Genomic DNA, 14,043 nt, shown 5'->3' with positions numbered 1-14,043 from the left:
GCTAGAATATTAATCTACTCACATTTATTTAAATTGCTTGTTTTATATTGCATTTTTATATATTATTTTTATTATACAATCCCTTTTATATCTAAGTAATTTTCCTAATAAGTATGAAGAAATTTTTAATCAGAATGGAAGACCATATGAGAAATGCATATAGGAGTTAGTACTGCATTGTTCTAAACATGGCAACATTAATATTGTCTAAACACCAGTTTAATAATATTCTCTTCTCCTGCAAATGTGTTCATAACTGAAGTCTGACAAATAATTCTTCTGTTCCCTCAAAGGCCGCAGTTGTGAAGGAAGCAGCCAATACTCAAAATAGCAGAGTCTAGCTCCAAAACAATCTTCAAATATCATGGGATACACCTTGGACGAAAAGAAGTATTTGCAGTGAGGGGATCGCAAATATTAAGGTCACTAAGGTCACTATGATCTCAAAAACAGGGTAGGAATCTATATTTTGGCTATTTACTGCAGTAATCTGAAGATAAATCATCTCAGAAACAGTTCCTCGAGAAACAAAAAATCTGTCCCCGATTTAACTTTGCTCTGGATGTTCCTGTCACAAAGAACACAGATTTGCAACAGCTGGTCTTCGAAAACTCAGATTTGAGAGACTTGAGCAAGGTGAGGATGGGACAGACTGCAGAGAAATCTTTCATTTGCACTCATGGCTGTAGGCTTAATTTTTTGCAGTACCTGTGCCTGGAGAAAACATTTGCTCAAAACTGTTAGCTAAGATTCTGTGTACTCTCTTAAGCTAAATCTCTTTAGGTGTCACTGTTCAACACAGTTTTCCAGATTGCTAGTAATGATATCCATAATTCATACACTGAAAGGGTTTCCAAAGAGAATCCATTTTCCCCTAACTAACAGAAACCACAAACAGCATGAATTATGGAAAAACAGTACAAAGACATTAGAATATACAGAAGTGATTATATCCTGGAATTGAGCCTATGATACATAGCCAGCTTAGACCATTGGCAGACCCAGAAAGACCAGTTTGCAGCATGCTTCAGATCCCCACCACCATTAAGAGCCTACACAGATGCTGGCAAACCTGAGCATTCTCCTGCAATGGTTATTCAACCTTAAGATATTTAAGTCTTCAAGAAGACATTGCTTATGTGTTTATACATAATTACTTCTAGACATTGTTTATACAAAATTATTTCTAGACATAAACAAGAGTGAAGAAACTGGCACAGTGTTAGATAACAGCCCTCACAGCCCTAATATGGCTCTCTTCATAAGGAGAGTCACTTTCCACTATTCTGCTAGCAGAAAACCCAATTAAACACTCCCAATGATTCAAAATCCATATATTCTCGAATATATTCTCAAATCACAATCCATCTAAATACATAACAGGCCTTTCTCAGTCACTTTTGAAAATAATGTTTGCATTTAAAATATTGTTTACAATCTTGGTCTAACAAAGAAAAAAAAGAAAATCAAAATGACAGTCCTATGGAGTTTCACACTCCCATCAATTCAACTTTAAAGTAAGGTCTTGTATGTAAGAAAAAAAAACACAAACCACCTGCACTTGAGATCAGCACAAGCTTTCCTACTCTTTTCCTGACAACTGTATTTAAAACAACAGTATAATCTTAAAATAGGCTGAGATTAAGTTGATTTACTGTTAACTAGTAAGACTATATTAAAAAGTTCTAGAATTTTTCTAAATAGGAATTTGGAACAGATCATCAGTGATTTCTCCTGTTACTAGTGCTCACCAATTTAAATATATGAAAGAAATTTCTTAGTTGCCTGAATTTTTGGATAACTGAAGAAAAACTCACTAACAGGTTACACTCTATGAATGTCTTCACATATATGCTCTTAGAACAGAATAGCTCAAATGGAATGGACCTAAACTTATCATCTAATGCACTTACAAACTTCAAAAGAGCCTTAAATACAAAAACAGAACCACCCAAAAGTCAACACACTGCCAAAAAAGTAGCTGCTTCACCAGTGAACTGGAAAAACTAATTCAATTTGGTATGTCCTTTGGCGAGTCCTATGTGGCTTCCAAGGGTCCTGAACAGAATCAGATGAGCATCCAGAAAAGCCTGATCCTAAAATATAGTGGCTACACACAACTTTCAACATATGCAGCTCCTAAATGCTGCTCTGGCCTGGGAGAAAAGGGGCTCTCTATGCACACTGGTTCAACTCACAAGAATCCACTGCAATATCCAGCTTCTGATACTCATATGCAATGTAGCAGACATTAAATAAAAATAAGTTGATAATCATAGTATTGCCCATTCGTTTTTAAAGCAATTTGAAACACCTTTATCACCATAACTCTCCTGCAACATTTTAAGCCTGTAAGAGAAATCTGACTAATCAAAACCAGTTTCAATAATCAAAAGTACTTTTGTGTAGAAAAGCAAAAGCACATTCTGCCAGAAAGATACTTATTTAAAAAAAACATAATTAGGCAAATTGTTTTGGAACTGCACCCTGTATTTTGGAAACCATAGCCAAATTTATAGGCCACCACCTTCCCTCACATGCTGAGTAACTAAGTTTATTTTTCATTTGTGAAAGTTTTTATTTGCTATTTCATAAGGTTTCCAAAACTACAGTCAGAACTGACTTACATATGATTAATTCTTCATTACTGTAATTTTAATCTAAAATAAGGTTATTCTGGAGGAAACCGACTGAAACAAAAACAGTTATATCAGTTTTATGGTGTGGTTAATATAGGCAGATTTTATTTCAGGATGGCTCAGTGGAAATCACTTAGTAGATATTTGAAAACATTTAAGTAAGTGCTATTATCACTCTGAAAAAAACCCTGTAAAAACACTAAAAAAAACCACCCTGAACAACTTACAAATATCTTTGACATAGGAAAATAGAATAACCACCATAGAAGTCTACATAAGAGAAATATTAGGGACATCTTCATTTATAGTTTCTACAATGAAATGCCATGCCAAATTTACTTTCTTGATTTCATTTTAAAATCAAAATATAACTATGAAACAGCTAACCAGCAACAGAACTCAAGGCAAAAAGAGGACTACATTTACTGATTAGTATGTCAGCTTGGCTTCTCTTGTAATTTTCCCTGGTCAATTCAGTAATATTAAGTATATTCTGGAAAATGAATGAGGTTAAATTGCATTTCATATAGTAAGTAAGTTATTTGGATATTCTTGTAAGTATCTATTGTAACTGTGAATTGAACTATTCATGACATTGCTTATTATTTACAGCATGTAGATTCTACAGTATCATTTCTACCTAAGCAATGCATGGAAAAAAACACATTAAATAAAGAGCAACAGTTTGAAAAACTGAAGCAACTGAACTTCCCAACAAAAAATATAATTAACAACTGTTGCAGAAACTGCTTGGCACTTTCACAGTTTTGTGAAGAATTTTTGTTGTAGAAAAGTATTTTTCTGTATTTCCTACTATGCACCACTCAACTCAGACATTTTCCTTATATTCCAAGGAGTACTTTCACATCCATTAAAGAAAGGAAATTTATTGCCTAAAAAAACGCATACATATTTTTAAACATCACCTGTGATTCATCTGTCTTTGTACACATGAAAAAAATAAAGAAAATACCTATAATTAATGGATTTAGTTCTGAAAAAATTCTAATAAAACTATCAATGCTCAACATATTACATTTGTTACAAACATATGTTGGTTTTAAATAAGCAATGGTCTTATGATTCATCATTTTACTTCTATTCCACATCTCAATAATGAGGACAATAGCACAGCAAAGCTTTTTGGAAAGCAAGAAATTACCATTTTAACATGGTAAAAATGACCAAATAAGGCTTCTACTTTGTATACACAGCAAACACAGATCATCATCTTTTTCAGGGGCAATATAATAATTTTGTAATATTTTCTCTCTCTCCGTTTCTTTTCTTTTCCTTTTTTTTCCTTTTAATTTTGTTTTTCACTACTCCTAATTAAAGAACTTCAGAATCACTCAGCTCCTGATAAAATGTGGGGGATTTTTTCCTGAAAATATGCACGTACTGTGCACGTTTAACAAAACTGTTGTATTCTGTATTTCATACACATAGTAACAAACAACACATAACAAACAACACATGATAATAAACTGTAAGTTGTTTTTTTTTTTTTAAAGCATGCAGTAGAAACCCATTTAAATGCTATTATAAGCATGCAGAGATCTATTACCCTACTGAGATTTCAAGCAACTGGTAATGAAGAATGAGGTGAAAAAGAGAGTACTGCCAATAAAAGAAAGAAATGCTAAATCTAAATACACATAAAGTTCAATTCAGGCCCAGCTATCCACATGGGCTCAGCTGCAAAATGAGAGAGTTATAAGTATAATTTGCTGTAAAGCAAACCAACCATCATTGCATTCATTATTAATATGAAATTGGACAAAGAACATTTATTAAATTGTATTTGCTATCAAAAACTTTACTTAATATTGAACCAAATATGGCCACTTTAAAAATGAATAATATAGTAAAATAATAAATACTTAAATCGTAAGAAACAGCTCTTCTGTGGATGAAAAAATGTGATCTGTATTGCTCTATGAAAAAGTTAAAGCCAGGACACATATTTGGATGATATTATTAAATCAGTTTTGTTCTCAGGATATTGTCATTTTTTAAATGGGAGATTTAGAACTGCATGTTTTGCTTTTATGCTGCATAATAAACTGGGACAAATTATTAAGCTTACATATCAAAATCCATACTACATTTCCTTTCAATATTCATTACTTCTTTCTATATCTGTTTTTATATGAACAAAACCTAGAACTTGTAGGTTCTATCCCTGCATAATTTTTGTTTATTTTTTATGCAACTTGATAAATTAAATCCAAATTCCATTTTTTTCCTTTTTCCTAAGAATTAATTCTCAAAGAAAAGGACCAACAATTAAAAAAATTACTTTACATAGCTGTCACAATCTCTTCTTAAAAAACACTGCTAAAATACTGCTAAAATGAGTAAAAATACTCCATTCACATTTATACCACTTCTTAACATATAATAAGCTTAATTTGTTTTGACTCAGAAAGGAGACACAAGTAGCAATAAAGAAGTAAAGGCTGTATGTTCACTTATTCTGTACAAAGAGCAGCTACTCTACAGATTCGTTCTGAGCTGAAAAGTCTAAAACTTTGTATTTCAGAAAAAGAAAAATCTAAGAAATAATCTCCTTAAATACAAAGCAGCAACACAGTAAGATGCTGAAACAGTTTTCGCACTGCTGCACCCACAGAACAAACAGATTTCACATACAATCCTTAAGAAGAGGAGTCCTTTAAATAACATTTATGAACAGAATGACACAACCAAATTTTAACTTCTTTCTACAATTTCAGAAGTAGTTTTCAGCATTTCCTCAAATGTATCTGACATGATAGGAATGTAGACAAGACAAATTTCTCAGAAACTGAAGAGCAAAGGGTACACTGAATAGAACAATTACATAATTTACTGTGTGATAGCTAGAAGTTAGACAAAAACATTACTCCTTGGAACAGGAAGATCAGAACCAGTTAAGGACTTCAGAACAGGAATTGCAACTCTGACTTCACATCAGTACACAGCAGTTCAGAAAAAGCTTTTACATAAAAAAGACAATGTATGGCCATAAAGTATTGCTTTAAGCAGTTGAAAAGAATGGAGTAATGGAACAGTGCAAAATTAAAACTAATAGCAAATAAAAACCCAAGCTAAACAAAAAAATCTGTGTCCCAGCAGTTTTTCATAAGACTAGCTTTAAAAACATCTTTTCTCCCTTAAGCAAAATATGGTGAAAGCAGAAGATCTGTTTGTATCCAAGTATTACTTGTCTGTTTTCCAGAACAACTATGCCTGTACAGAGTGCAGTGGACTAAGTTTTTAGGGACTGGGACTGTTCCTGGTCTGTGTACTTACAGTAAAGAAGAAACTGAGGCCAGTCCTTAACCAGGATGTCAGGATAAGTGATAGTGGATCATTGGTGTGCAGAAATTAAATACAAATAGGCAAGAAGCTGCCACATTAACATACCTCTTGTACAGAGCGAGCTGCTGGCTTGTCTTGGTGATTGGCCAGTATTAAAAACGGCAAAGTACATAACTGTGGGTGCTGGAGAGCAGAATGCAGCTCATTCCTAGCAGTTTCTAGATCATCTTCAGAGGAGGCGCTGTCTAGTACAAATATTACCCCTTGGGATCCTTGGTAGTAGCGACTCCAGTATTTCCTGATATTGTCAGCTCCTTTCAAGACAATAATGAGAACTAATTAAAGCAAGAATAGATTAACAAATGTAACACTTGAAAATGAAAATAAACCCTCTACTTAGAATTAACCACATTTTTCCTCTTAACTATCATTAAAAGAATAAAAAGAAAAGAGCAATAAAAAATACACACACACACACCAATGTCAAATCAACATTGTTTAAATAAGGAAGGAAGCTGACTCAATGTAGCTTTCTTCCATTAAAGCTTCTGCTCTATTAATGAGTTCTGGCAGAACTACCATGCTTACAGTACCACACAGCCTAATCCTTTACCTTCTCACTCTAATATCTTGGCACTAATACCTAAATCTTTACTCATTCTTTTTCACTTTGCTTTGCAGTTCCGTGTCATAACCTGCAGCTTCTGTCATGGCAGTTGCTCATTTCTGATGAGGCTTTCTAGTTCCTCTCCAAACCATCAGGCAACTACTTCATAATTGGGGAAAAAAGGTGTCAGGAAAGTCTATTAAAGTAATTAAATACTTAATGAGGAGAATGATGATACAATAGTGAGTTGAACAGTGAATGAGGAGCTATGGTGACAACATGCAAAGGCATTCAGTTCAACTACTTTTGCTCTGTTAACCACACTAAGGATTCTGGAAGAGCCCAAAAGGAGACACATGAGTGACTGTACAGGCTTATATGCCACAGTAATTTTTAGGACACAGTTCAGCAGCACTCAGCCATCTCAACAGAAGCCAAGCACTAAGGTTATCAACAGAAAGCTTTTGTCTCCCCTGGAGAGCAGCATATGTTGAAGCAATGAGGTAGGGAAAAAAAAATTGTATTTGACAGCTGTCAAACTATCTAAACTATGATTTGGATATGGGCTATTCATTGTGTGTCTGAATCTGGCACTACACTCATGGGGACAAACACTAAACAGTGAACAGCAGTAGCAATAGTCTAGTACGAAACTTGACATGTCTGCCAGACAGTGACTTGCAGAAATGTGCAGAAGGTATCTTTTACAGACATTCATCTTATTTTGAGACAGGAAAAAGTGAACTTCCATATATACACAAGAACCAAGAGCTGAAAATAATTAAATTCCACTTTTCAGTGAAACAAAATGACACAAAATTTCTGGGCAACATTAATGAGATTTTAATGCAAAATAATGACCATAATATTGATGCAATACTTAAAACATTAACTTAATTTGCACATTGTGCAACCAAAAAGACTGCCACTAAACAAAAGTGAAGGAAGAAATAAACATTTTGTCCCATCAAATTTAGGTATGCAACTCAAAAGTACTCAAATCTCACCTAATGGAGTCAGTTGTGTCTTTTTACTAGTCATACTGGAACCCTCATCATCTTTTTTTTCTGCATCTGTACCCAGCATAAGCTATCAACACACACTTTTTCCTAGAGAAAATACTGAAGTCATACCTAATTTTTTTTTTTTTTCTGCAAGAAACCTACAGAGTTGACTAATTAAAGGCAAGTGGTCATGGGACTTGTTTCGCCCTGTTGATTTAACCAGACTCAAAATAACAATGCACAAACAGGATTGATGCTCTATTTATTTTATCATCAAGATCTGAAGACTAATATTATATATGCGGAAGAGAGACTGCAATGGCAGCTAATTCTATGTTTCTGTAGCACAGAAATATCTGTGGACTGTACTTGTAGAGAATTTTATAGCATCTGTTAGACACCCAGTCTTTCCAAACAGCTTTCTGCTTCAGAACCCAGTACAGCAAGTTGCCAGAGGGACACTATTTACATAGCCACACACAGCAGTGTTGCAGGTATCTGAAGTATCACATTACTTTGAAAACTAGTAGAGAATCACTTTCTATGAACTTAAACACCAAGACCACAATCAGTTCTTTGAAGGCATTTTTTTTTTCCTAGCCACATAGCATCTGTCTTATTTGCTCTAAGCATCAGTCACCTACTCTTCAATCACATTTCACTGCTAGAATCTGAGTCTTACCTTTGTAACCATACTTACTCTAAAAAGAAAAACTGTGGCGAACTGCACAGCATTTGACCTCTTGTATGCAAGCATTTGGAAAAAAGCAGCTCATGGATCCCTACATGGGACATTGAAGCCAGAAAAGGAGTATGCTGATTCCCTGACCTTATGGCCCTGTCTTTTCGGTTCAGGTTCTTTAGCAGCTCAGCTTTGTTCGTCCACATCAGCTGTCCCAAAAGAACCACCACCAAAGTATAGCAGTTCTTTTCTTTCCAGCTCTGGTCAGTCACCACACTATAGTCATAAGAACCAACTTATAATGTACCATGAAACTTGGTTTTTCCTTAGGGACCTTCCTTTACTCTAATGGTATGCCCTGAAATCACTTGTACTTCAATTCTGAGGAAATCACCTGAGCTTTAAGAATAAAAATAATTTGCACTAAGCAGACAAGAAAAAAGACTGATAAAAACATGTACCTTAGGGTGCCATTTCAAACCATTTTTCTGGCACTGCACTCGAAAAATAATTCTTGGCATCAATAAGCTATCAGCAGCTGGAAGTCACAATTTCTACAAGACAAATAACGTGATATTCTTTTGCCTTAACTCTTCATATCCAGGGAACAGAATCTGCTCTTAGGTTCTTTCCTTAGAGCAATGGAGTAGAGTTATCCCAGACAAGAAATACTTGCCTATGAGTAGTGTTTCAGCCATTAATATTTAGTGGCATGACAAATACAGACTTAGAAAGCATGCAGTTGTTTTTAGATGCAGTTCAACAAAACCGTCTTATTAATTTTTTCATCTATTCCAAAGGTTTCAAAGACAGGAAGATCCAAAGTCTGAGGTCTTTGGAAATCCAGAATGTAATAATGTACTCGTTAGGCATCCTCAGGCTCTCAGAAGACTGATGTGATGTGATAAAAGCAGGAATTTAACTTAACTAGTACACAAAACATCCCATGAAACAATAGTAACACATAGAATAAGCACTTAGTTTTGTCAGCCTGCTATCATGTGTTTCTCTAACAGCTTTGAACTGTATGCCTGTTTCTCCAACCAATTATCTGCCTAAACTAAGAATTAAGAAAAAAAAGAAAAATGCAAGCAAAAATAAATCTCTAAAACATCAGAAAAACATAATTCACATTAGACCTAAGGAACATGCTATGTGATAGGTTCATTAAAACACGACATTCAGGGTAGCAACTTTCTCAAACACAAGCAAGAGCCACTACTTATGGCTAAGGATATGATTTGTTTCCTCAGCAGTGAAGGAACTTACAAGAGTGGGTTGAGTCCTGTGATGTGTATAAAACATGCAATTTATAAATAAACTAGAGGGAAAAAACCCACCAAAATCCAAACTACAATACAATCACACCACTTATTCTAAAAGAAAAAATACTATTCAATCAAATAGTAGGCTTGAATTACTTTATAACAGGAAAAACCCAAACCTCTCCTCACAGAAAAATGACAGGATGCTGCAATTAAAAACCCCAATCATTTAGCATTACTACAGAACAGATTTACTCAATCAATTGTAATTTTAATGACCTTCATTTTAATATTTTTAAATATCACATAAATATATTTTTCTTTATCATCAGTCAAAGAAACAGTGTGCCCATATTAACACTGTTAATTATTTGTAATAGTGCTAACAGTACCCCTTGGAAGCTGGGAGGAAGATTTTCGATTATGTGCAGTTTAAAATGCACCTGAACCAGCACATACAGATACAAGTACACACCCCAGTATATATTACGCAAAAAAAAAAGAGCTGCTAATCTTCCTTTCAGATACAAATACTTCTATTTACATCTTCATTCACTGTGGTGATTTAAGGCTACCTTCAATTCCTTCCTTTTCAGTACTTTCAAGAGAACAGAACATAGCATTACAGAAAAAAAATCACTGAAAGAAATTTACACGTGTCAGTCAGACTTGCAGCAACTCTCCATCGAGAGCACAATGAATGTCACAGAGCCCTTGCTTCAAGACCATCCAGTCTGCAAATGAAAGCTCTTGTTAACCTCAAAATGCATCACAGATCTGGAGAAGTTATAGTCTCAAATAGAGGGGAAAACCTTTTCTTTTCTTCCCATCAAAAACAGTTAACTTGGGGACACGAAAGAATGCAGGCTGCAAACAGCTTTTCTACCACCTTAAATATATCACCCACTCACATACTCTGAAGGTTTTATGGTTAATTAAAATACTGTATAAATCATTCCTCTACTGATACTAAACAGAACATTTTTAATAGGCATAAAGGTATAAAATGCCAAGGACTCTGCCACAAAATATTTTCATTTGCAACACTGGTCCATGGGTGGGGGAGAAAGAAAGAAGGGAAGGGATCATTTTTTTCCATTCTTGCAAAATCTGTAAATATAACCTAGTTTCTCACCCCAAGAAACTCTTTGGAAACAAATGTTTCTAAATCTGTGTAGGGTTTATACCTTCATTTCAAATCATGTCCTCACTGGTAAAACTGATGTATTTTTCTGAGTAGTCAAGATGCTTGAAACCTCAGAAATCTTAACACATTCAAGAGATGCGGCTGCTTATCTACCTTGGGCAGGTCTCTCAGTATTCCACCCTTGAATAAATCCCGTATACAGTTGTTGTTGGGTTGGGGGGGGGGGGGAAGCGGGTTTGTTTTTAATTTTTTATATATATTTTTTATTTTTAGCTTCCTTCTATTATAGACAAGTTTATAAATCCTGTGTAATATAACCTGCTACGAAGGCACATGGAATTGGTCCCATTTGACAGAGACATCCACACAGATACAAATGTTTTCATGAGTGTAATGTCAGTTATCATTGTATGGCTACTGCAAAAACAGAGATGCGAAACCAAAACCTTCTCCACTTTCAAAAGCCCCAGGACTTTTGCTTCCTAGGGTCTAAGACCAAGTGATCACAGCCTACTTTCTCTAGGTTTTCCAGCAATGTACTCCTGCAATGCACAAAACACAGCAGCAGGAAATTGGCACTTTTTCCCCAGAAAAAGGAATATTTTGAGATTTGCCAAATCAGCTATATTCACTGCAGCAATTCAAATACAGTATGAAAAAAACAGCATAGGAAGGGAAAAGAAAATAAAAAAGTTGAAGAAAAAAATTTCTGCTTTGTTTTCGGAACATACAAAATCAGAAATGCATATAATTTTATGGTACTTTATTTTCCTTATCAAACCCAAGTTAATGGAAAACATCTCTGTCATCTCTTGTCTGTCTTCCAGGCTTTCCCAGTGAGATTAATCTGGAATTCAAGCCTTCAGTATTTTCCTTATTAGCTAACCTAAGTGCAGTCTCCAACTTTGAATCTCCACCTTACTCTGATACTTAAATCTGTTGGAACAACATTCAAGTTCCAAAGACTTGGAAGTTTCAAAAGCATTATACTTATAGTTGCCTGCAGAAAGTTTGATCTACTTGGGTGTATGTATTATACTACCATGCTAAAATAAAACTTGCAATTTGGAACAAATATCTCCTGCTCTACTCAAGAGCATAATATTTGCTATAAAGCTCATTTTAAAAATTAAAAATTAATTTAAGATAAAGAGGATATGTGTGCCCTGCAATATGCTTCAATATATATTTAAGCCCAACATCTAAAGATTTAATTGTTTGCAAGCAGGTGGCACAGACTGCCATTCTTCACCACTTTTTTTTCTTTTTTTAAATGAGTTTGGGGTTGTTCATTTTCTAAATTCACAAGTACACAGTATGCCCTCTAGGGCTAGCAAAGGCTTGCTGACAAGATAACCTGCATCTGTGCCAATCTCCCACATCTGCTAGAGGACTCTGAGACAGCCAGTGTCTCAGAAGCAGAGGTACAACTCCACAGTAAGACTGCTCCCAGCACCCAGCAAGGTTCAAATGTACCTTCCCCTGAGCTGCAGTCATAGCTTTGATAACAGTGCAGCTAACCTCAAATTAAGCTCAAAAGACATCTTTCTCTATGGCACTTCAAACTAGTAGGCATACAAAAGAAGCAGCAAGTCTACCACTGAGTAGCTGAGTATTTCTGCTTAGCCTTTTGGCTAATTAGCCAAAACTGGCCAACGGAAGTTTAAAGATTTAGCTGTCTAGAAACAAAGATAAAGCTGCCTTTTTTTTTTTTTTCTCTTGGGGGGGTGGGGGGGTGGTTGTTCCTAAAATAATTGTATCGTTCCTGATGATTAACTAAGCTGCTATACTCTATTCCTTGATTCTGCCTGAAGAAAATGGTACTGCAAGCCTAACATGAGACAGACAGACAAACCAAATGTCCAGTTTTTCCTACCACAAAATGTCTCAAATCAAAAACAACCAGTCCCCACCAACAAAAAGCTTAACTAGGAAATTCAGTATTTTGCTTATCATTTACACAGATGTGATGGGCATTGCTTGCATGGGTCCTACTCACAGTGAGACTAACTGCAGGTTGCCTTTTCACACTGTAAAAAACCTAATTGTAGCAAAAGCACAGTGTTTTCAAGGAATAGTGGTAAGATCATTATGTTGAATTAGAACTTCCTCAGACTCATGTTAAAGACATCCATAAGCAGGTGTAAATGATCTTTCTTATCTATGAAATGAGGAAACTATGTGACAGGCACCATTTGAACGGCAGGCCGAGCATGATTGATAGCAAACAGATCTAACTTTAATACTTTTGGAAGTGGAATGTCTCTGTGCGACTCACAGCATGGACAGCTCAACGGGGTCATCTAAAAATTTCATCTGTTAAGACATTCTGTAAACTGTTTGATGCAGCTATGTCGCAGATGGCATTGCTTGTACTCCACAACCAGATTTTGTAGAGGTGTCAAGTGCCTTGTGGTCAAGGACAGTGTGGAGATTTTATTGCTTTCTGTTAGTTCATCTCTGTGTGGATGACTTAGGCTGGCACTTACTTGTGGGATCACTTTTCTGATAACTAACTTGGTGAAATGTTAGCTGCTCTATGTGGCTAGAAGGATGTTCAGTATTGTACCTCCAAGAGAGAAATTTCCCAAAAATATTTAAACTTGAAATTCCAATTAATAGAGCAACATTATTTTCTCCCACATCCGCCATTTTTTTCACCAGGCAGATACTACCTGACAACTGTTGCTGTCTTCTCCAGAATTTCATATTTTCCATTCAACTTGGACTGCACAACAATGTGGCTTCTCCTCCTACTCTCTTTTCTGCTGCTCTTTACTTACAAATTAAGGCAAAATATGCATGCTTTGTTTAACTAAACCTATTTAAAGCTATTTGCTCTTAAGCTGTCACCTAGACAATTAACTTAGCTGGGGTAAGAATGTGAATTTATTACTTTGGTAATCAACCTTAAGAACCAACAGCAGTGAGGAGGCAAGTTCTCAACTCCTTTCCTGTGCATGCTCAACCAACTGGAGATAAGCATTCCTGATATTAACCAGTCCGCTAATGCTTAGCACTTAAGAGATTTTTGTCTTAAATGAATTTTTTAGTATGACCATACAACATGTACTCTCTATGCTTGAGAAAATGGCTTTAGGGTGTATCACAAAACCTAACACAAACATATGAAGATATTACAATAAATAAAAAATATTAAATAATTATTAAACCCTATATCATGCTGTTTTTAAACTTTGTAAGAAGAAGAGCTGCTCACATCCAGAATAATTATTTTAAATTTGACATGGTTCATTATTTGGCATCTCACTTGTAGTTTCTAAGCCCGCTTTTTACAAGACACCAAACTTAATTATTAAATACTTATTCTAAAAAGACAACTGAAATTCTTAGTTGACTACTAGGGTGGACCTTAAATCTTGGCCTGAATAA

General features: G+C 35.2%; 1 protein-coding gene across 7 annotated transcripts in view; it reads right to left on the bottom strand.

Moving 5' to 3' along the window:
* The window catches only part of ARL15 (ARF like GTPase 15), a 219,115-nt gene that overhangs the window by 121,855 nt on the left and 83,217 nt on the right, over window positions 1–14,043 (bottom strand). For all 7 annotated transcript variants that reach the window (XM_079330427.1, XM_079330430.1, XM_079330429.1 and 4 more), the window contains one exon: window positions 6,051–6,259. In XM_079330427.1, coding sequence (XP_079186553.1) covers window positions 6,051–6,259 — 209 coding nt within the window. The remainder of the gene's footprint in view (window positions 1–6,050; window positions 6,260–14,043) is intronic.

The sequence above is a fragment of the Erithacus rubecula genome (genome assembly GCF_903797595.1).
Source record: "Erithacus rubecula genome assembly, chromosome: Z".
NCBI classification, from domain to species: domain Eukaryota; kingdom Metazoa; phylum Chordata; class Aves; order Passeriformes; family Muscicapidae; genus Erithacus; species Erithacus rubecula.
This window is presented reverse-complemented; position numbering and strand designations above follow the sequence as displayed.